The sequence below is a fragment of the Leiobunum rupestre genome, chromosome 10 (genome assembly GCF_980474605.1).
Source record: "Leiobunum rupestre chromosome 10, qqLeiRupe1.1.hap1, whole genome shotgun sequence".
Taxonomy (NCBI): Eukaryota; Metazoa; Arthropoda; class Arachnida; order Opiliones; family Sclerosomatidae; genus Leiobunum; species Leiobunum rupestre.
Window position 1 is genome coordinate 31788193 of NC_143393.1, and position 23558 is coordinate 31811750.

The 23558-nt window shown below is 36.2% G+C and overlaps 1 protein-coding gene across 1 annotated transcript in view; it reads left to right on the forward strand.

Annotated features, from left to right (window-relative positions):
- The first annotated feature begins 812 nt into the window (after positions 1-812).
- The window catches only part of bchs (WD repeat and FYVE domain containing 3 bchs), an 81986-nt gene continuing 59240 nt past the window's right edge, over positions 813-23558 (forward strand). The window contains exons 1-7 of the mRNA XM_090160905.1: positions 813-1286; positions 3435-3794; positions 4945-5068; positions 5829-6106; positions 6591-6786; positions 13222-13408; positions 13481-13656. Coding sequence (XP_090017031.1) covers positions 3447-3794; positions 4945-5068; positions 5829-6106; positions 6591-6786; positions 13222-13408; positions 13481-13656 — 1309 coding nt within the window. The 5' untranslated portion in view covers positions 813-1286; positions 3435-3446. The remainder of the gene's footprint in view (positions 1287-3434; positions 3795-4944; positions 5069-5828; positions 6107-6590; positions 6787-13221; positions 13409-13480; positions 13657-23558) is intronic.

Below are 23558 nucleotides of genomic sequence, written 5' to 3' on the forward strand. Positions count from 1 at the left end.
CCTCAAATTGTACTGTTTTCCTGTACATACAAACTGTATATAATATCTCCTCTGTATATGTATAATTTGTATTGTCCACTGTCTTAACGTGATGGGTCTTAGACCTCTTGTTGAGCAATAAAAGAACTCAAGAACTAAAGAACTCCCCTTGGCCCTCTATCTAATACTAGGTGGCGCCACTATACTGTCAATAAGACCAGAAGCAAGTTAGATTAATAAGTACGTTAGGTTACAACATAATATAGAATCATGAATATATCTAGATATTCATGATAGAATATAACACTAACTTTATGGAATCTGACAGGTTAACAGCCAAAAACACAACAAACTCACTTATTTAAATAATAAAGTAACAATAAAAAAGTATTTAGAAGAAAATATATCACCCTATAACTACAAAGAACGTTATAAATTAATGGTTTATTTACCTTTCGAAAAGTCGATCCTTAAATTGAGACCTTGCTCTAATAAGTAGTTACTTGTTATGTAATGCGAGCTAAATTCGTTGAAATGAAAAAGACCCCGATGAATCAATAACGCTTTTCCATAATTATTTATATAAAGAAGGCCTGAACACTTAGAAAATGAACTTCCAAGGTACAACAGAGATGGCGATACTTTCGTCATCCACCCAACAAAAAGCACGGTCAAACTAACAGCTTCTAATCGGCGCGCTTCCCGCCATTTGAATGAGCGTTCTAGTTATTTATCCCATTTCTATGGACTCAATCAAAACAATACCGGAAGCTCATCTACTCAAAATTACCCCGAGACGAAAATGCGTACGAGTTGTTTTTCCTCTTCTATATTTTCTATGGCAAAACGATCCTGTCGTTAATTAGTTCCAGATACAACACACCATATGAACTGTCATTACTTCTAATAATCTAGCAGTATTTTAGTTAATTCGGTCTATCTTAAAGCAATAAGTAGGCATTAAATCTAGTTGTAATTGTAAGTTATTTTTCGTAAGCATTTTTTCCTGTTTTTAAATAAAAAATGTGAAGTAGCTTCAGTATGAGAGATCTAAGCCTAGGCATAGTTAGGCTTAGGTCTTGTCACTGACAAGTTTGAAGTAACAACAACCAGGGTGACTGTAAGGTGTAAACAACCATAAATAAAACTGTCACTTCTAACATCATGTCTGAAATAATTTTGTGACATGTATATCGAAGCCAGTGAAGAAGCTGTCCAATTTGGCATTTTCTAAAAATGGATGTCAAGAATTATTTCCTTCTTACGGATTTTGCAATTGAAGTTACTGAAATCACTTGGGCCAACTGGTATTTTTAAATATTGTATATTCAATTTTGTTTATGTAATGTTGTTAAATGATTGCACTGCACTGTGTTTTTAAGAGAGCCACTGCATTCTGGCTTTTATCATCTCAAATGTTTGAAGAAGTTGTTCTTAATTTACATTCTACCTACCTCAATATGGGTGATAATCAAAACAAGGAATTTGAGAGACCATTAACTAACTTCTAATATTATTTAATATGGTCCAATTTAACCATTTGAAAAAATCAGTCCTGTTGGCTAAGTATCTGGCAATAATGGCATAATAAGTTTTTACTCAAAACAATTAAAAAAAAATGTCAGCATGTAAATTTTAGGTTTTTATTTTTATGTTGTTCTTTTAATAATTATTAAAAGTGCAGTATGTAGAGTAGTATCATAAAGAAAGAAACACTCATAAAATGGTGACCCTTTAAAAACTACAGGGTGGTATTACTCTATTGTTATATTTTTTTAAATAATTTGTTAAAAATTTTAATTGTAATTAGTTGTTTTACTATTTATGTGGTAAATTATATAATTAGCCATTATTAGCTATTAGAAACTTATAACCATATTATCCCTAATTTGTTAGTCTAGCCATTTTTGGTAACATTGATGGTATCTTGTCTTTTGGTTCTATGGTCGCTGCTTTTCACTACACAGTGCTTTGACATTTCCAATTTTGTTTTCCTTCTTATCTAGCTTTAGCAGAATTATTTAAAAACTAAAGCATCAACAAAGACCTAAATGCATTTATCGCTTAATTTTTTTATTGTGCTATAAATAAAACCATTCTTAAAGAAATAAAATATGTTCAACTAACTTCATTACTCTTTTAATTCAATTGTTAATTAATTCTGTATAGTAAAACAGTTATTTCTTTAAACTTTCATCAATTATTTAATGAACTTTACATAACTGCTATATAATGAAAAATTTGGCATAAAAAAGAAACAAGAATATTTATTTTTCACAACTTTGGAATTAAATAACATTTTGTAGATTCAGACTATTATTGCACTCCTGTAAAACTTTGGTTATTTAAAATTCAGCCTTTGATAGAGTTATCCCTTTTAAAGTATCTTTGCTCTTTCAAATGTGTTCCCAATTTCACATTACACCTCTAAACCATTGGTAGAGAGATTCTTGCATTCGCAAGATTTTAGTTACATTTTAAATTCCTTAAGAAACACATCTAGCGAGTCTGAATTATAGTCTTCTAAATAAAATTGGTGTCTATCTATAGCCATAGAGTAACCCACTCTCATAGAGTGGAAGGCCTATGGAAGCGCATGAAACATTAATCCTAACAGTCCAACTTGGTTTCGAGGCATGAATAAATATAGTACGAAGAACGAAAGTGTGTTTTTTACATTTTTTTGAATATTAACTTACTTTTTTATCCAGATATTGTACATTACCTTCAGGCCAACTTGTTTATTTCACGCCTCGAAAACAAGACGCTGCGTACGAAAAGTGTTAACAAGTTTTGATGATAGCCTTCCACTCTATGTCTATAGCATAAGCAAAAAATCACAATTTCACATATTCATCAGGGTATTTAAGTGAAGTATGAAATCATAATTATTTTTGCATTAAACACCACAGTTTTATAGTATAAAAATTTAAATTACTTAAAATATGCAAGAAAATAAAGATCTTGGCTGCGTTCAGTAAGAGTAATCGGACCTGCAGCGGTTCCATTTTTAAGTAGAAATCAGGGAAGTTTTCTGTAATGAGTACAAATTTACAACAATAAGTATGCTTCTACAAAATGTACCTACCTTTTTGCACAAATAATAATATTTGACTTTATTACTTCTTTAATATATGGAAGCAATTTAGCTTAATTGACAATCATGAAATGAGCTACTCTGCAAATATTAGTTTTAATTGTGGTTATCTTGCACCTGAAAAAATCAAGTAAATATCCATTGGAAAGCCGTTAAATAAGGTAGCCATTAGTTGTGTGATTTGTGAATCAGTCTGTGGGTTGAAAGGGTACTGGACTGATTTCAACCTACACTGAAAAAGAAAATTTACCTAATAAAGCTATTGTTAATTTTATAATTTTAACTGTTATTATCACTACAATGTTTTTGTTACTGTGGTTCAAAATTAATGTATTAAAGTTATTCTTATTATTTTTAGAAAATATCAAAAATGAATATAATGAGGAAGCTTTTAGTGAGTGGCAGCAGCAGTAACAGGTCTACAGGAGCAGCAGCTGGTGGTGGTAGTGGCAGTTCTGGAAGTTCAAATGTCAACAATGCTACTAGTAACTCTTCGACTACTAGCAACACGGAAGGAAGTATCACAGAGTGCCCCACAGCGGATATTAGTACCAGCGGTGGTGGTGGGAATCTTCCCGCTCACCAGCACTACAGTACTACTGCACTTGGTCTCATGCATTTACATAAGTTATTTGCGGAACTGATTCATCCTTCTGAGCCATTAACCCAACAAGAGCAAGAGCAAAGACTCTATAATATGCTTCCTCTATTTTGCAAGGTATTATTATTTGTTTTTTTTTTGCATTCAGTAAAAGTCCCTTAAATATTTTGGGATTGACTATATTTTGAAGTTGTACAAGAATTATATTATTTCATAAATTATGAAAAATTGCTAATATTAATGTATCTTAATATAAACACTTCTTACCCAGAAAATAGAGTCCAATGTCAGCTTTAGGGGGTCAATTTTAGAGTTGAGTTTCCCATAAGTTAAAGGGCAATACAAGTGCTTGGGCATATATAAATGTGAAATGTAACTGGTGAGAGAAAATTCTTGGAAGGGGAGTTATTTTTCAAAGCCCACTAGCCTCACCCCATTCACGAGCTAAGGGGGAATGACAAAAACCAAGGTAAAATTTACTTTGTTTTGGGTCAGTATTTAGTTTTAGTTGAATTTGGGAAAATGTGAAGCCTAGTCACTTTCAAGTTGCCCTTTGAAGAAATTCTTGATATTTAACGTTATATCATTAAGAGGAATCGCTTTAGTCTTAGTACTGCTTATGAATCTAAAAGCTAATTTTTTTTTATAGAAATCATATAATCATTTAGGCACCACCCTAGGCTCAAGTCGTCTAACGACTTTTAATGCCTTTATTTCAGGTGGCGGGGTTAAATTGCGTAGGAGGGTGATGCAACACTAGCCAACAGCTCTACGCAGAAGGAGTTGTTCCGAGTTTTGGTTATCTGCTACATGTATATATTCAATAGTTTCAAACACAACCCATTTCTCTCACTGATTATCAAAAATTAATACTTGCTTTATGTAATTCCTAAAACGTTGCTATAGGTACATATACAAATGAGCTTAAAGGGCTACGAAAGTGCCTGTAAAATGTTGGATAGGCAAAAGCCTGTTCCAGACTTTTTACCCCAATAATTTACCTTCTACGCAACTTTTTGTTTTGGCACCTCTGACTATAGAAAATGTACAATATTTTCAACAGAAGTGGAGAGGCTAATTTTTCTTTGGGAAATTACACTCCTCCCAAATATTTTCTTAAACCAATGACTCTCCACACCCACCTATACCTGACTACTTGTGTTACATATTTACAAAAGCTGATTTCTATTTCCCCTTTAGTAACTAATTTTTCGTGTATCAGTTTTCTGAGGTTTAATTATCTGAAATTGTTTTTTTAAATTTCCAGGTGTTTGGAAATAGTCCAGCTGGGGATCTTGTGGAAAAGTTTTGTGAAATTCTAACTTTTTGCCAAATGGTTTCGCGGCTGATGGTTTCTGAAATAAGGAGACGTGCTTCAAATCAGAGTACAGGTATGAAGTTTTTTTCAATAGGCGCTTCAATAAATGCCGCTCTCTTTTAGTTTCCTCTGCTACGCGCGTGCGCAAGTCACTGAACAAATTAGTCACGTGTTTATGTTAGTTTTAATTGTAACGATAAGTTGATAGCGCGCGCTCAGTTTTTCTTTCTGGAGGCTCGTGTGAAATTGAACCAGCCCTTCTATACTGAAATATTAAGCAGCGCGTGCTTTAAAATATTATGTTTTTACAATTATGTCCTGGCTCTCTGTATTACTAATTCTGGGAAAATCGCTGAACTGGTTTTATTTAAGCGTCTATTGCATTCCTATAGAGCATTTTCAATTAATTGCAAAATGTATACAGTTTGGCGTATTTTTTATCTCAAATGTGATTTGGGCCTCATATTTTTGAACCAGGGTTAGTATCAGAACCCAAACTCTGAAGGCAAATAGGGGTCGGGTACAGATTGACACACTGAGATAGAAAAATAACAGTCATTACCGTGATTGGACCACATTCATGGGTTTACTCAGTGTTGTATTAGAGAGCGCTTTGAGAAGTATATGAATATCTTAACTTGAGACTGTAAGGTGGGATGTGCTACCAGTACACCCAGCGCATGGGATTGATTCTAGGAGCCTTCCACTACTTCTGCGAATTTTTAGAATGTTTACATTAAATTTCAAATGAATCAATATAGGAAAATTTAAACACAGGGTACTTGGGTTTTGGATGTTAATCTATTTTATTGCTCTGCAATTTGTTCATTTAGAAGCCGCAAGTTGTGCAATAGCCAAATTTCTTGAGATTGAAAGTACAGAAGAGCAGAGTGATGGTTGGATGTTATTGACAACAGTCAATCTATTGTCCGCGGGCGGACCACCACTGATTGAAGTCATGACATCTTCTTCACTTCCATCAACACTAGTTAAGTGTTTGTACCTTTTCTTTGATCTTCCTGTGCAACAAAACGTTGATGACTTGGAAACACCGCAATGTCAATTTACTCCCAAAGAGAGGAGGATTCTCTTGCAAAAGGTTTTTGTACAAGTAAGTTTCATGTGTATTAAAAATAATAATTAAAATCTTTTGTTGGGGGAAACTTGTTCGGCCATATACGAATAGTATCTAAAAGAGTCATTGAAGTTACTCTATGCTGAGTTGCCCCTAAGAATAGCCCAGTCCTCCCTTCAACACTATGGATTTTTTGGGAATCCACTATACCTGAGAACTATCCTAGATGCTGTGCGACAGGGTTAATTGAATATTTGACCGATATGAAGATACAGTGGCTTGTTTTGCATCTGTTGCTCATTCAGGAATGTGTTTCACCTAAACTTACACCACACTAATGTGTTAAGTGTTAAGCCATGGGAGCAACACAGCACCTAGTATCAAAGAATATAAACTAGTTTTTTTTATGAAGATTGTGATATATATAATAAAAACAGTGCATATATTGATTACCAATGAGTAATTATAAATAAAGAAGTGTTGTTTTTCATTATGAATTGACTATTCTATTATTTTTTAGGTTTTGGTTAGGCTGTGCAGCAATGCCACACCAGCAGAAGAACTAGCGAGAAAAGATGATTTAACTCTGTTGTTTAGCGCAATTACCAGTTGGTGCCCTCCGCACAACACAGTTTGGAGGAAAAGTGCAGCGGAAGTGTTAATGACTCTATCAAGGCATGGTTTAACAAGTCATACAGTTGTTAATTATATCCATAGTAAGTGTTTTCCTCACTTTAATGTTTTAACATTTTTCTGCCATCCTGTGCATGGCCACTTGAATTGCCCTTTAACCATTGAAAATGAACACAATATAAATTAAATAATAGAAGAATTTAAAACCACTGAGTAACTGTAATATTCATTTAATACAAAATGTAAATAACCTAACAAGGGTTAGATGGCGCCACCTCTAAGGCAAAAAGAGATATTAAGAAATATCTGGCTGAGGTGGGGTTACTTCGGAGATCGCGGGGGCGGATAGAGGAAGCTAAGTTATTCACTCAAGTGTTCTTTCAAATTGTTGTTAACATTAAAATATTATATTTAATCAGTCTGATAATTAGCAATGTTAGTACACAACAAAATGGCGACGGAGATGGGATCTCAACACTAATCTTAACAACGCACGAATTTAGACCCACCGAAAGAACAAAGGCTTAACTCGCCCGCCACGAGGTCAAAAAGTTTTCCTTTGTCGAAGAACAATCAGAACAAGGATCCAGTGACAACACCACAAATCGTTCTCCATCGTCGAAAACATGGCAATGATAGGACAGTTGAACATTTTTGATGATAAAAAGGAAGCCTGGGAACAGTATGAAGAACGGTTAGCGGCTTATTTTACAGCTAATGCAATTACTGAGGCCGATAAAAAGAAGGCTGTATTACAAACAATACTAACTCCAGACACCTACAGCCTATTGTCATATCGGTTACGCCCTGCGAAAATCAAAGACAAGACATATATTGAACTGACAGCAGCTTTAAACAAACATTTCAATCCAAAGCCTCTACAAAGTATTGCTCGATTGCGATTTCATAGAAGAAACCGACAGATCGATGAACCAGTAGAAGCTTTTATAGCGGATCTTCAAGGCCTATCAGTAAATTGTAAATTTGATAAACCGGACGAAATGATAGTTGACAAGATCATATATGGTATAAATGACGATGATATGCAACGCAAACTGATAGCCGAAGAAGAGGATAAGAAAACACTAACATTAAAAAAAGTAACAGCAATTCTCATAGCGCTGGAAACCTCAAAACGTTGCCTTAAAGAACTCAAATCTGAAGAAGTGGAAAAGACAGTACAAGTGAATAAAGTCAATTTCAAACATCAAAGTAAAAGGCACAACACTTCGCAGAGTTCAGCAAATCAGATAGGAAAACATCATTTCCCCAAAGGTCAAGAACAATCAACTAGCCATCCTTTCCCCAAAGGTTAATCGATTAATTATAAAAGCAAAGGAAAATATCAACAAGGGAAAAGTCAACCAGATTATACCCGTTGTTTAAGATGTAAAAGCGACCAACACAAGTCATATCAATGTCCGTTTAAGGAGGCCAAATGCCACAAATGTCACCGCATAGATCATATAGCAAAGGCGTGCTTAAATCCACCGGAGACATCTGGACCAAAATCACCTGACATGAAACATGATCGCTCAAAACAACATTGAGGCGATTACCAAGTCCATCGACTACGAAAGTTATGAAGCAGACATTTATCATATATCAGTTTTCTCACCAGATCAGAAATAACATCCACACACACAGTCTGAGCACACTGTCCAAAGATTAAATGACATAAACATAGATGATGAAGATGACGTTCCACCACCGGAGAAAATAGACCTAACGGTAAATGGACACATCATTCAGTTTGAAATTGACAGTGGTTCTGGATACACTCTACTGCACGAAAAAGATTTCCAACTAGCCGGTACAAACTCTGAAATTAAACCTTTCACACGTGCACTCGAATCATACACCGGAAATCAAATTAACATCTTAGGGAAAGTTAACCTGCATGTGAAATTTGGAAGTAACGAGGCAAATCTACCAGCCATTTTAGTACGTGGAAAACATACAAATCTCTGTGGTCGTAAATGGCTCTATTCGAAACTCAATCTACAACCGCCTACAACTACATTAAACACGGTCAACAATATTCAAACTGGCGATAACGATTTAGATGCTCTCCTTAACAAATTTTCAAATCTTTTTACTCCTGGCTTGGGAAAGCTGAAGGATATAAAAGCTCATCTTTACATAAAAGAAGATGTAATACCAAAGTACTGCAAGGCCAGAACAATTCCCTACGCCCGTAAAGAGGCTGTTGAAGATGAATTACGCCGAATGGAACGTGAAGGCATCATTGAGAAAATCAGCAAAATACGAATATGTGCGGATTACAAGAGCACAATAAATCCACAAATAAACATCGACCAGTTTCCTTTACCAAAAGCTGAAGCAATTTTTGCACGGTTGGCAGGTTGTAAATGGTTTTCCAAATTAGATCTTTGTGAAGCATACAATCAAATAGAACTAGATGAAAACTCCAGAAAATACACAGTGATAACCACACCTTTGGGACTGTTCCGATACAACCGTTTGCCACAAGGAATAGCGTCAGCTTCAGCAATCTTTCAACGCCTTATGGACATGATTCTCGCCAACATCAAATGGGTCTCGCCATTCCAAGATGACACTCTCATCGGAGGAAATGACAAGGCTGACCATCTTAGCATTTTGGACGCAGTTTTTAAAAAATTCCAAGAATATGGTTTGAAATTAAAAAGAGAGAAATGCCGATTCTTAAAAAGAGAAATAGAGTTTTTGGGACACAAACTAGATGAACAGGGAATTCACCCTCAAGAGGTAAAAATGAGAGCAATTATGGACGCCCCTGTACCAAAGAATGTCGAAACATTACGATCTTTTCTTGGATTACTAAACTACTACGCTAAGTTTCTTCCCAACAACTCAACGAGATTGGCTCCATTATACAAGCTCTTGCAACATGCTACAGCGTGGAAATGGGAAAGCGCACAACAAAAGGCATTCGACTGTGTAAAGCACACCCTCAAATCTTCTAATATCCTAGTCCATTACGACGTAAATAAAGAACTGACATTAGCATGTGATGCGTCTCCAGTGGGGGTAGCAGCAGTAATATCGCACATCATAAATGGTGAGGAAAAACCAATCTCATTTGCGTCCCGTAGTTTAACACCGGCTGAGCGGAATTATTCGCAACTGGACAAAGAAGGACTAGCTCTCATATTTGGAATTATCAAATTTAAAGATTATCTATACGGAAAAAGATTTATTCTTTACACGGACCATCAACCACTGGTAACTCTTCTCGCTGCTAATAAACCTATACCCCAGATGGCGGCTGCTCGAATACAGCGTTGGTCGTTAATGTTATCAGCTTACTCTTATGAAATAAGATTCAGAAAAGGTTCAGAAAAGGTTCTTCCAACGCAAACGCCGACGCCTTGATCAGGTCACCATTACCGGTTACGCAACATAATACACCAGTACCTGCTGAGTATGTGTTTTTGGTGAAGAATATAGCACAGGCAGGACCATTGACACCACACCAACTCGAAGATGCATCAATAACTGATCCAACACTTCGGAAAATTCGGAAATACATGAGTCATGGTTGGCCCAACAAGGTACCTCCAGAATTAGAAGTTTATCACCGCCGCCGAAGCGAACTATCAAATTTCAATGGCATCCTACTAATGGGAAACCGCGCCATAATCCCAAAGGCACAACGAGACGTACTACTCCAGGAACTCCATAGCACGCACCAGGGCATGGTTAAAATGAAGGCAGTGGCCCGATCCCGAATCTGGTGGCCACACATAGATTGTGACATCGAAGAAGTATCAAGTACCTGCTCAGTGTGTCGCCAACACGCTACTCTACCCGCAAAAAAATTCCTGCCCTGGCCAATCACCAAATCCCCGTGGGAAAGGGTGCACATAGATTTTGCGGGCCCAATCGAAGATCGCTTCTTACTAGTGATCGTAGACAGTTTCAGCAAATGGCTAGAGGTATTTCCCACCAAATCTCAATCATCCCAAGCAGTAATAAAAATTCTTCGAGAAACAATTGCCCGATTTGGAATTATGTTCACATTGGTGAGTGACAATGGCACATGTTTCACGAGCTCAGAGTTTAAAGACTTTATCATCACAAATGGCATTCACCACTTATGATCCGCACCTCACCACCCAGCTTCCAATGGAGCCGCTGAACGAGGAGTTCGAACAATAAAAGACAACCTTAAGAAACTATCAGACATTCATTTTGAAGCTATAGATATAATCAACACGGGTCTGAACACTCACAAGACAGGCCCTTTAGAAGAAAGACTGGCTAAAATACTAATTAACCACAGACGCACCCCAACATCAAGTGGTAAATCTCCGGCTGTGATGATGTTTGGACGCTCGATCACTACTCGTATTGACCTATGCCACCCAATGCATAATCTTCAACACCACACTGACGATCCGCAACATTACGAAACAATTCCTCCGAAATTTAAAATTGGCGACCACGTTTATGCCTACAATTTTGGAATTGGCCAATATCCAGTAGCATTGGCAGAATGATGTTCACAGAACAAACACCGCATGGTGAAATTCGCAGGCATCAAAACCAATTGCGTCAACGCAAAGAAGGCCCTATACAGCCTCCACCGATTGTTCCTCCACCAAATCAACCTGTCCGAGAGCCTGGCATACAGAAATTCACGCCCAGTGTGGTTGTAACACCGACTGTCTCAACACCAGTTCCTGCAACTGGACTCCAAACAAGGCACACACCTGCTGGATCACTGCCTCCAGTCACTCCACAACCGACGCCTTCTCCACATGTTATGGCTCACCGCACTCCAATCCGATCTCAAACTCCGCTTCGCACTGGCAACCCTGCTCCTTCTCAGATCCAAAGAACATTGGATTTCCTACCTCAACAACACTGTCCGGTTGTCACGAGTTCACCCGCACCATGTGTACCCTCATCACGACCTATACGGCAGAGGAAGATTCCCTCCCGATATAGACACTGATCCATCATTTTCTTACTATTTTACCCTCTTAGCATTGTAAAAAAAAAAAAAAGTATTGTAATATTCATTTAATACAAAATGTAAATAACCTAACAAGGGTTAGATGGCGCCACCTCTAAGGCAAAAAGAGATTTAAGAAATATCGGGCTGAGGTGGGGTTACTTCGGAGATCGCGGGGGCGGATAGCGGAAGCTAAGTTATTCACTCAAGTGTACTTTCAAATTGTTGTTAACATTAAAATATTATATTTAATCAGTCTGATAATTAGCAATGTTAGTACACAACAGTAACAATATTCATTTTCTTTTGCAATGTGTTGGTTTTTGGAGATGTGGCTTGTACAGAGTTTAATTTTATATGAATATCACTTAAGTATCAAACTCTGAAAAGAAAGAACCTTCTCTAATTATATCATACCAACTTTGTAGAATTTTTGTGAACTTTTAAATCTGTGAAGTGGGGTGGTTTAGCTATACCCTTAATAGTTTCGGTCATTTGTCAAAATAAGATCCATTTGTGAAAATGAAGATTTTGATGACATTTTTCATACCCTTTTTTAAAGGTTTTATGAAATGTGTGATCAATGTATTGTAAAGGGCAACTCAAATCATAATGCAGATGGTAATCATATCATATAGATTGAGAACTGTATCTGTGGAGGAGCCTATACCCTTTCATTCCCCCTGTGCTTCAAAACCAGAAAACTCAGTCCCCCAGAAATATGATTTATTGATCCTCCTGCATCACGAGTTGTGTTGGACTTTAATAAATTCGTAACCAGGCTCTCTGGAATTAGAACACTGTTCCACACAGGGTTGGCAAGAACCAGCCAGACTGTTTTAAACCATCCAGGTTTTAACCACCTAAATAAATCCATGTTTTAAACCACTTTATTAAAAAAATATTGAGAAATGAATTGGAAATATTGAAATTTTAAATACTATTTATTTCAAATAAAAAATGTAGAATATACATTTTCTATTCCAAAACGAAACTAAAACTTAACCTTCACTTTTTGTCGTCTGCTACGTCGTCTCACGTAGTAATGAGGGCTAGATATGATAAATTTTGGGATTTTAAAATTCATTTTGCACGTGAAAATACGCCGCCAGTTTAGGGTATAAAAGCAGGTAAATAAGCCTGCTATACCTCACAATGTAAAGGTACTGTCACGCGCTAAAACGTAATTTATAAATCGGTCAATTTGAGCATTTTCAAAGTAATGAGGGCTAGGTATAAGTAATTTGGGCATTTTTTTATTAGTTGCTTTAACCGGCTTAAACCACCAGTTACAATAGGTTTTAACCATACTAAATTTTTGATAGTTTTAAAAAAGTCTTTTTTTTTTCAACCCTGGTTCCACATCTAAAAAAATTTAGAAAAGTTAAATAAATAAATTAAATTAAACACAATTGTATACAATAAGTTACTTGATTACGATAACTAATTGAAGAAGGCACATAGTTATAAATTTTGACTAAAGTTCATTGCTATTTTGTGAAAATTTTACCTTGTTTTAAGGTCCTAACTATGTTTAACTTATTTTCCTATAAAGGCAAAGGATGTGTAGCTTTATGCGTGGAAAATATGCAAAGAGTTCAAGAGCTGTCTCCTTTAGAAATTGTGGAGATGTTTGTTACAATCTTTTGTTTCCTAAAAGACTCCAGTGACATTTCTCAAATTCTGTTGGATGATTTTAGAGCGTGTCAGGGCTATATTTTTCTTTCCGATTTCCTTTTAAGGTACTTCAAATTTGTTATTGATCCCATTTTAAATAGGGCTTCTACATTTTTTTTTAACTTTTTCCCCTTTAGGCTAGAACAAGACACATCACAAGATGCCTGCAATGCACTTCGAAACGTAGTTTGTTTGATAGCATCTTTGACAACATGTGGATATATTGAACTGAAACCTAGTGTTCATGCGGGGACTGCCAATTCAACATTGTTCCAAATTCCCGGTTTTCAAATGCCTCAACCTTCAGGAAGAGGTTTGTTTAATTGTTTATTTATATGGATAGTTCTTAATAAAAGCACTTTTAACTAACAAAGAGACAACCCGAGTTGGTTCCTACAGATTTTGTTGGGGGATTGTTAAACCTAGATGTAACATGAAAAAAGCTAAAGGTAAAAGTTTCGTTTGGCTTCTGTTTCGCCATGGCAACAAAAAATGTTTCTGACAACTTAAAATTAAAAAATTTCAACTTAAAATAACATAGGAAAAAGAAATTCTTAGGGTCCCCCCAGTATGTATTAAACCACGGTACGGGGGTATACAAATCTATTAGTCTAATTGCAAAACTGAAAAAGTTCAAAATTGTTTTTTTTTAAATGAAAAATAGGCCTATAGTAAATTTTACGTTCTTGGATTACATTCCACTAATAAGGGGGAATAAAAACAATTTTGCTGAACTCAAGCGAAGTTGAATATAATTTTAAGTATAATATAAAATATTTGTAAAACTTATGCTGCGATAACTGCCTTAAATTTTCGCTGATAAATCTGAAAATTTCTACATTACATTATCGGAACGATATAAATAGCCTTTTAGATTATGATAGAAATACTAGAAATACGACCACGTTTTATAAAATGGAAGATATAAATATAAATCATGGTGTGATAAGTTTGGTAATTTGTATCTGAGATTTTCTACGTTACATTATCTGCCCGAGTGAGTTAAAACTATAGATTTTCATTGAAATCCGACGCCATTTGGCAAAATAGCGGATATCAACAAAACTTATGGTGCAATATTCAGTAATTATTCGTCAATTAATCTGAAATTTTCTAAGTTTCATTATCTGCCTGAGTGAATTAACCCTATCGGTTTTCCATAATAATCCGATGCCTTTTTGAAATATGGTGGGTATAAATATAACTTACGTGATAACTGCCGAAATTATTCGCCAATTTATGTTAAATTTTTACGTTACATAATAAAAATAATAATAATAATAAAATGCTTTATTGGGTGACACCATTCAGGTCTAGCCTGATTTACAAGGAGACCCAGCAGGGTTTACATAGACAAATTTAGTTCACATAATATTTATTACAGTAAATCTGTCAATATAAAAAGACACAATCCTCTTTTAAAGTCATTTAAAGATTGGAAGTTTTTTATTGTGTTTGGGATTTTGTTGGTGCTCACTTGACGAACGGATTATTTAAGATTTTCTACGTAAAACTTTTAGGATGAATCTCTAGTGTTTTGTCGATGAATTTCATTAGGTTTCTTAAAATGTTCTTGAAGATAATCTGGACAGATTTCATTGAAGATTTTAAACATCATGATACACAAGTTTAATACATAATGTTGTTTCAAGGTCATCCAATTTAGTTCTCGCTGAGTATCTGTCACCGATGCATATCTATCTTTTTTTGCTACAAATCGGCAGCCATTATTATGGACCACTTTTAACTTATTAAGGTGTATTAAATTAGCTGAATTGTAAAAGGAATACAGAGCAGAAGTTGAAAAACAATCTGGAAGGAAGATCTGGAACGGATAATGGGTTGGAGGACCTGGCAGAACGGTTTACTACATATTGTAGAGAAGCAGGAATTAGACACCAACGCACAAACACATATTCGCCTCATATGAATGGTACGGCCGAACGAACAAATAGGACGCTGTTGAATACCGTCAGAGCTATGATGGAAGACTCAGAATTACCATATAATTTGTGGGCAGAGTTAGTCCGTACAGCTGCATTTCTTAAGAATCGATTAAAACATTTGAAGCTTGGCGATAAAGTTCCGCTGGAACTCGGGATAAATAAGAAGCCCAGTGTGAGGTTTCTGAGGCGTATTGGATGTCTGGGATTTGTCCACATCCCACCCCAACGGAGGAAGAATAAATTTCAGAGAAGTTCGAAACCAGGAGCATGGAGATGAAGTAGAGTCGAAACATGTCTCAGTCGTGGAAAAGAAAATCGGAGCTGATGTTGTCAGACAAGCCCGTAGAGACGATGGGGATTTTGTATTTTGGCCAGATGAAATGACTGAATCCATTCCGAAGCAGTCTGTTGAAAAAGCTATTTATGAGCCCATAAAGGTTTTGGACATCACCAAAAATACAGAGGTTATAAATGAGCCTCAAGTACCAACGGGACGACAGACATGTCCAGGTTTACCAGAGGGGTGGTTGCGAGAAATCAGAGTACGTAAGTCCGGAGCTACCGCGGGGCATTGAGATATTTATTTCTACGATCCTGATGGAAAACAGATGCGGTCAAAACCAGAAGTCAATGCAGGAAAGTAAGGGTGAAGTAGCGTACAGCAACCTCATCTTGTTTTTTAATTATTTTAGGCGGATACTATAGAGTTTGTCACGTAGATAGCGTGGGTATTTTTTATTTTGGCCGCAAATGATTATTTAATTTTTTAATTTAAATTAAAAATTTAAAATTTTTGGGTCTTTTCACGTTTTTTATCTTGTTTTTTAATTATTTTAGGCGGATACGATAGAGTTTGTCACTTAGATAAAGTGGTACGCCGGTAGTTTGAAGAAAAAAAAATTCCATGTGGTAAACAATAATTTGTTTTAACAAACTACCGGAATACCAAGGGCTGAAAAACACGTGGTGTCGTTGAACACAAGACGAAAATAATAACCACAAAAAAACTGTAAAATACCCAAAGAGGTTCAATTTTTAAAATTAAATAAAAAAATTAAATAGTCATTTGCGGCCAAAATAAAAAATACCCACGCTATCTACGTGGCAAGGTCTATCACACGACGCAAATAACAATACCAAAAAACGTGAAAATACCAAAAAAATTTAATTTTTAAATTAAATTAAAAAATTAAATAATCATTTGCGGCCAAAATAAAAAATACCAAACTCTATCGTATCCGCCTAAAATAATTAAAAAACAAGATAAAAAACGTGAAAATACCCAAAATTTTAAATTTTTAAATTAAATAATCATTTGCGGCCAAAATAAAAAAATACCAACGCTATCTACGTGACAAACTCTATCGTATCCGCTTAAAATAATTAAAAAACAAGATGAGGTTGCTGTACCCTACTTTTGCCGAAAGTAATTTGGGTTACGATTTAAATTTATTTGAAGAAAACTCCAGCAGCAACGTTTGTGTTATGTTTCTTTCTTAGTTGATTAATAGTTGTGTTGTAGGAGCCACATTAAACACACTGCCTTTCAGTTCAACAATTTGGATAACAAGTGTAGATAACTTTATTAAAAAAAGGGCCACTAGGGCGAGTTAGTAGTAACAAATTCTAGGATGAGACACCTGGCGACGAACTCTAGAATTACAAGAGTAAACAAACATAGGCTCACCAATTATATGTAAATAGATATTATGATTTTTTCTACTTATATATTAACAAACTCCCCCTAAATCACAATATCACTCATATAATTGCTTAACAACAAAATTCTTTCCTTAATTAATGCTTTTGTAAATATATCGGCATAGTTCAATTTTGTATTAACATATTGTATTTTGATTAATTTGGAAAGTAAGCGTTCTCTAACAAATTTAAATCTAATGTCCATATATTTCGTTAACTTGTTTTCTACTTGGTTCTTCAAGTTGAATATTACGGCCTGGTTATCGATATGTACTACTGGGCAGCCATCATCTAAGTGAAATACGTCTGTGCACTCGTCTAGTACACGCTTTATCCAGATGATTTCTTTAGTAAGTTCAGTGACCGCGTAGAGTTCTGATTCCATCGTTGAAAGGGCCATAAGAGATTGCTTCGCAGACCTCCATATAATTGGGTTAGATCCAATAAATATGACATGACCAGATACAGAACGTCTTGTGTCTGGATCTCCTCCCCATGATGCATCTGAGTAGCAATTCACATCCATTCTATAAGAAGATGCATCTCAATTTGGTTGAACGCACGTAGTTAAAAAGATGTTCTAAATGTTTCCAAGCAACCATACTTGGCTTCGTGTTATATCGTGATAACACACTGACAGCATAAAGGATGTCTGGTTTGGTCATCCGTGCTATGAATAATAGAGAACCAACAAGTTGGCGGTATGGTAATCCGATATCTTCTTCTTGATGCATAGTATCGTAGTTGAATGTGGAACCAACTTTCAATGGCTCGTTTGCCTTCTGGAATCGTATCATCGAAAATAAGGTACGCAATTTTTGAATATACCCACTTTGTTCGAAATAAAAATTGTTCGTTTTCTCATCTCGAGTAAATTTGACACCCAAGAACGTTCGGACATGTCCCAAATCTTTGACATAAAAAATGGATGTGATCTTCTTCATAATGTCGGCTTTAACAGATTCATTTCGAGCGATGAGTAGAATATCATCTACATAAATAAGTATAAATGCGTTCCATCCACTTCGATATATGCATTCACAGGAACTTAATGGAATGAGTCCAATTTGCTTCAGTCTCTTATTTAGTTCTTCATACCAGCAACGTCCAGCTTGGTGGAGACCATAAAGGCTTTTCTTCAGCATCCAGACATTGCCTTTATTGTCGTCAAATCCATCAGGAATTCCTCATCAAGGGCGCCATACAACAAAGCACACTTGACATCCAAATGTCTATCAATCCATCCTTTACAGACAACCAGCAATAAAAAGAAAAGTCTCACAAGTGAAAAATTAACTACTGGATTATATACTTCGTGGAAATCTAGTCCTTTCTCTTGCTCGTATCCTTTTGCAACTAAACGTGCTCTGTGTCTGACAACTTCACCATTTTCATCTCATTTGCGCACATAAACCCATTTATTTCCAAGTATTTTGGCATCCTTAGGTGGTTAGACATCTTCAAAGACTTTCCGTTTTTCCAAAGTCGCAATTTCGTCCATCATTGCTTCTTTCCTTTTTTGAGAATCACAGGATTCCATGGCTTCCTTGAAAGTCATTGGATTAACAAGTACAACTTCACAGCATTCCAAACCTTAAAAAAATGTTGTAATAGTGCTGTCTACAACATTTGGGCCAGCTATTTCTGTTTCCATGTTTGGTTGCTCTTCAATTGTATTTGGTATCATCTTTATTGGTCCGGTCATTATATTTTTAGGTGAGAAGTCTAATTGACTTATGTCAACATCCAAATTGTTTTTACTACAGTAATCAGCTGCTTCTTTTCGGCTTCTGATTCTATGTCCATCATGGAAATAGTATACATCCGAACGATTTCCGATGGATCTAGCGACAATATCACGTTGAAAGATGGGAGTACGCTCATTTTCCCTATATATTGTGATAGGAATCTTTTCCCCTGTTCCTGTGGTACTTGGCTGAAGATCGTCCACTTGATTCCTAGTGGCAATTAGTTCCATCATTTTCTCTTTGTTCCAAGGAAGGAAACGGAAACACACAATTTTACTATCTTCATCCATCGCGTCTTGGAAGTGAAAGCCTATATCATTTTTTTCTGTAGCTCGTTGTGGCTTGTAGACTTTCATCTCGTTCACTGTAACTTGGTGACTTTCAATTATTTTGTTGGTAGTTCGATTCCATATGCGATAGCCTCTAGTGTGTATCGCATATCCGACAAGAACTCCAACTTCTGCAGTATCAGAGAACTTATCATTGCGCTCTCCTTTCGGTATGAATCGGTGAACCATGCTCCCAATCTTCCTAATATACGATACATTCGGTGTGGTTCCTTTCTTCAATTCATAAGGTGTTTTCCAGTGCAAAATTCGTTGCGGGAATCGGTTTCGCAGATACACATAAGTGTAAAGAAGTTCTACCCAAAAACCTGGAGGTAGATTCGCTTGCTTTCGCATATCTCGTATAGCTTGAAGTGCAGATTGGTTAAAACGTTCTGCCACCCCATTTTGATGTGGTGTGTAAGTATTGGTTCGCAAATGCCTAATACCCAATTCTTGCAGGTATCCAGACATCTTCCTTGAGCAAAATTCTAGTCCGTTATCGGTTTTTATTGCTTTTATTTTCAACCTGGTTTCTCTCTCCATTCTAGCGATGTACTCTTTTATTTTTTCAAAGGCCTGCCATTTGTTGGACAATGGAAACACAGCAGTCCATCTCCAATGATCTTCGATGATAGTAAATAATAGACATAGCCTGACTGTGATGGGTATTTTGTAGGACCCCAAATATCTGCATGAACCAATTCCATCGGACCATTTGTTAAACGGTTATCGAATGATCTTCGAGTCGGTCTTCGCATTTTTGTCTCTTTACAATCTTCACAATACAAATTTTTCCTAATTAATTCAGGCATTCCAATCACAGCTCCTGATTTAGACATAACCGCAATAGTCTGGATGTTGAAATGGCCAAATCTCCTGTGCCAAAGTTCAATGTCCCCATCATTTGACTTCTCAGTTGAGCATGCAATTGGTGGTTCAGTAAGAGGTTTATCCATTGAGATGCCATCTGGCAATTCTGCTAACAAATTGTAAAGTCCATTTGTACCATTAAATTTCATGACTTGGGCATTGTGTTTGTCGAAAACATCAATCATCCTATTTCCACCCCTCCTAGAATATCCATTAGTCAACTTGAAAACCAATTTTATGTATCGTTTAAGACCGTTAACGACAAGTAACAATATGACAGTTCCCATTCCTACAATCTGGAAATGTCCTTGATAGGAATTCATTATTACTGGTTTCACCTCACTAAGTTCTTGAAACCATCGTCTGTCTTTGCATAAATGAGCACCGCTCGCGCTATCCCAAGTCCATTGGTTCCATGGAATTTCATTTGTACCCCTTGGTGATCCAGAGACCGTCATGACATCATATGTTTGGTTAAAACCATTATTATTTTGTCGGAAACCCCGATATCGATTCTGGTATCCGCGACTTGTCCCTCGATGTCGAAATCTACTTTCTGCGATTGGGGGACGTTGTGGGCAATTCCGTATAAAATGTCCTGGCTGTGCGCATCGATGACATACAGGAGTAGACTTATTTCCAGAAAAATTTGTTGTTGGAACTCTTAGTTTGCCAAAATCCTGGTTTTTCGTCACTGTCAATACTTCATCCTCTTTCTTGGAATGATTACCCATTCGCATTCGACCAGCTTCACTAATCATGCCATTTTAACTCTTGTAGTTGTGAAATCCTTGTCATCCCACGCGTACATCATCTTTACTATTACTTCATAATCCATCGGTAACTCCTGAATCAGCTGATAAGCTATTTCGTCATCCGGTACTATTCTGCCTGCGTCTTTCAGTTGTGCTGCTGCGCCTTCAACTCTTCCAATGAATGTTTACATTTTTTCATTATCCCGCATCTTCATTGTAACAAAATTTTTCCGTAAAACTGAAATCCTTGCTTTTGATTTGGGTTGGTACATTGATTCCAAGTATTTCCAGGATTCTAGAGGCGTATCTTTGCCCGCACTTCGTAGTAAATCGCTTATCTCTCGTTTAATACCATAATATAGATATCCCATGGTTTTAGCCTTCTGTATATTGAATTCCTTTAATTCAGCAGGGTCTTGGGGTACTTTGGTCTTTTCTTCAATGTGTACAAGTAAAGAATGAGCTGATAACATCATACGCATGTCACATTTCCACTCTTCGTAATTGAGAAAATTTTAACATCTCAGGTAATTTTATCCATGGAAATATAATATTCAATTCTATTTTACTTTAATTTGAGTCTTCATTTTGTATAGCAGCCGCCATCTTGGTTTTCTTCATAAAAAAAACGTCCTAAGGCTTAAATTAATTTTCCATTCCTTGAGATTAAATTTTTCTGGATTAGCTAGAAGTATTGATCTGGGCCCATAACCTTAGTTACGTTTCTTTCTTAGTTGATTAATAGTTGTGTTGTAGGAGCCACATTAAACACACTGCCTTTCAGTTCAACAATTTGGATAACAAGTGTAGATAACTTTATTAAAAAAAAGGGCCACTAGGGCGAGTTAGTAGTAACAAATTCTGGGGTGAGACACCTGGCGACGAACTCTAGAATTACAAGATTAAACAAACATAGGCTCACCAATTATATGTAAATAGATATTATGATTTTTTCTACTTATATATTAACAGTTAGTTTCGGGCATATCTCCTACAGAAATCTCAGAAGTTTTTGAGCCGAGTTGTACCTAAGTGGTTATCCCAGCAAATTATGAAGAGGCTATTAAGTCGCCACAAAAGGCAAAATGGCAATGGGCTATGGATCAGGAGATGAGCGTTCTGGAAGAGAGACGGGTAGCGATAGTAGTTGAAAAACACAATGAGAAGATAATAGTCTGCCATTGGGTATACGCACTAAAGAAGGATACAGCTGCAAAGATCATCAGATATAAAGCGAGAATTGTAGCGTAGGGCTATGGACAAGTTGAAGGAAAGGATGAGGGGCTAACCACTGTCAGATGGCCTGTACACCGATTACGCATACTCAACACTGATAAAGGTACAGACTTTAAAGATTACGCGTAATCTCATTAGTACAGTCAAAGGTATGGGCTTGTACACTGATTACGTGGAGTGACTAGCCCCTCGAGAAAGGACTAGTTTGTTGAGAGTGATGTTTGACTTCCGAGAAGATGGAACTTTGAAGTTACACCAGACAAAATATATAGAAGAAATTGGGAAACGTTTTGAAGTACAAGTTGAGAAGCCCGTTAATCTACCAATGATGCAGGGTATAACATTAACCAAAGCCGATTGTCCAGTTTCGGAAGACGATAAAAATGAGAGGAGAGATGTACCATACCAAGCGCTTGTTGCCCTTAATGTTGTTATTTATGTACTTTACCCTAAACTATGTCATGATCAAAAGGAGGGAGAACTAAAACAATAAACTGCCAGAAACAAAACAAAACGGCCAACTATGTGAAGTACCATATGATAATATTTAACAGCGCTGAGAGGCTGTCATTTGTTTGTGGCTCAACGGACCCGACCAGACATTTTGTACAGCTTCATTGCCCTGTCACAGTTTAATTGTAATCTGGGGTATAATCACTGGATCAGACTCCGCAAATTGATGCAATATGTACTGTCAAAAGCTGATTATGGACTGGTTTACCAACGCGTGGAAAGTCCGCTACTAGTCATCTATAGCGATAGCCTAGCTGATTAGCCTAGCCTAGCTGATTTTCATGGATGTCCTTCAATCCGAAGTCAGTGGCGCTATCAATGGTTGAGACTGAATACGTGGGTTTAACTGAAGCAATTAAAGAACTGTTGTGGCTCCAACCGATATTGCGTGAAAATGAACAATTTAATGTAAACTTTAATAAGCCTTTAGTTAACTGTGATAATCAAGCCGCTATTGCTCTCTCGAAAAATAATATAGAGAATCAACGTACAAAGCATATCGATATAAAGTTTCATTTTGTTTGGGTTAATATAGAAAAGAAAACATTTGATTTATAATATGTAAAAACTATTAATAATGTAGCGCATATATTAACAAAAACCTTAAATAAGACTTGTTTTATGAGCTGTTTAAAAATTTTACAATTATGAAGTTAAACATTGTCCTATCTGTCAAAGAGGGGGAGTGAAGAAATGAGGTAAAATTAAATATTAGCGTTGTCATATAGTTGTACAATGACGTCATATTTGGCGTGGTTTTGTTATCGTGTAGCATGCGCGGAAGTTGTTGCTGTTGTTGCTGTTGGCTAGCTAACGTTTGATGTAGTTAGTTTTTGCACCTCCCTCTCCCTTGAGAACGGTTGTAATTAGTTTATCATTAATATTTATTATGTTAAATTATATTTTTAAATAAACTCATTATGTTTTATCCTCCGTATGTACTAAACCCTACTTCAATTTATATTTATATCCGCCATTTTATGTAAAATTTACTATTTTTTTAATAAACAAATTATTTGAATTTAAGTTTTCCCATGTTATTTTACGATGTATTTTTTTCAATTTTAAGTTGCCATGGCAAAACGGAAGCCCAACGAAGCGTTTCCCTTTAGCTTTT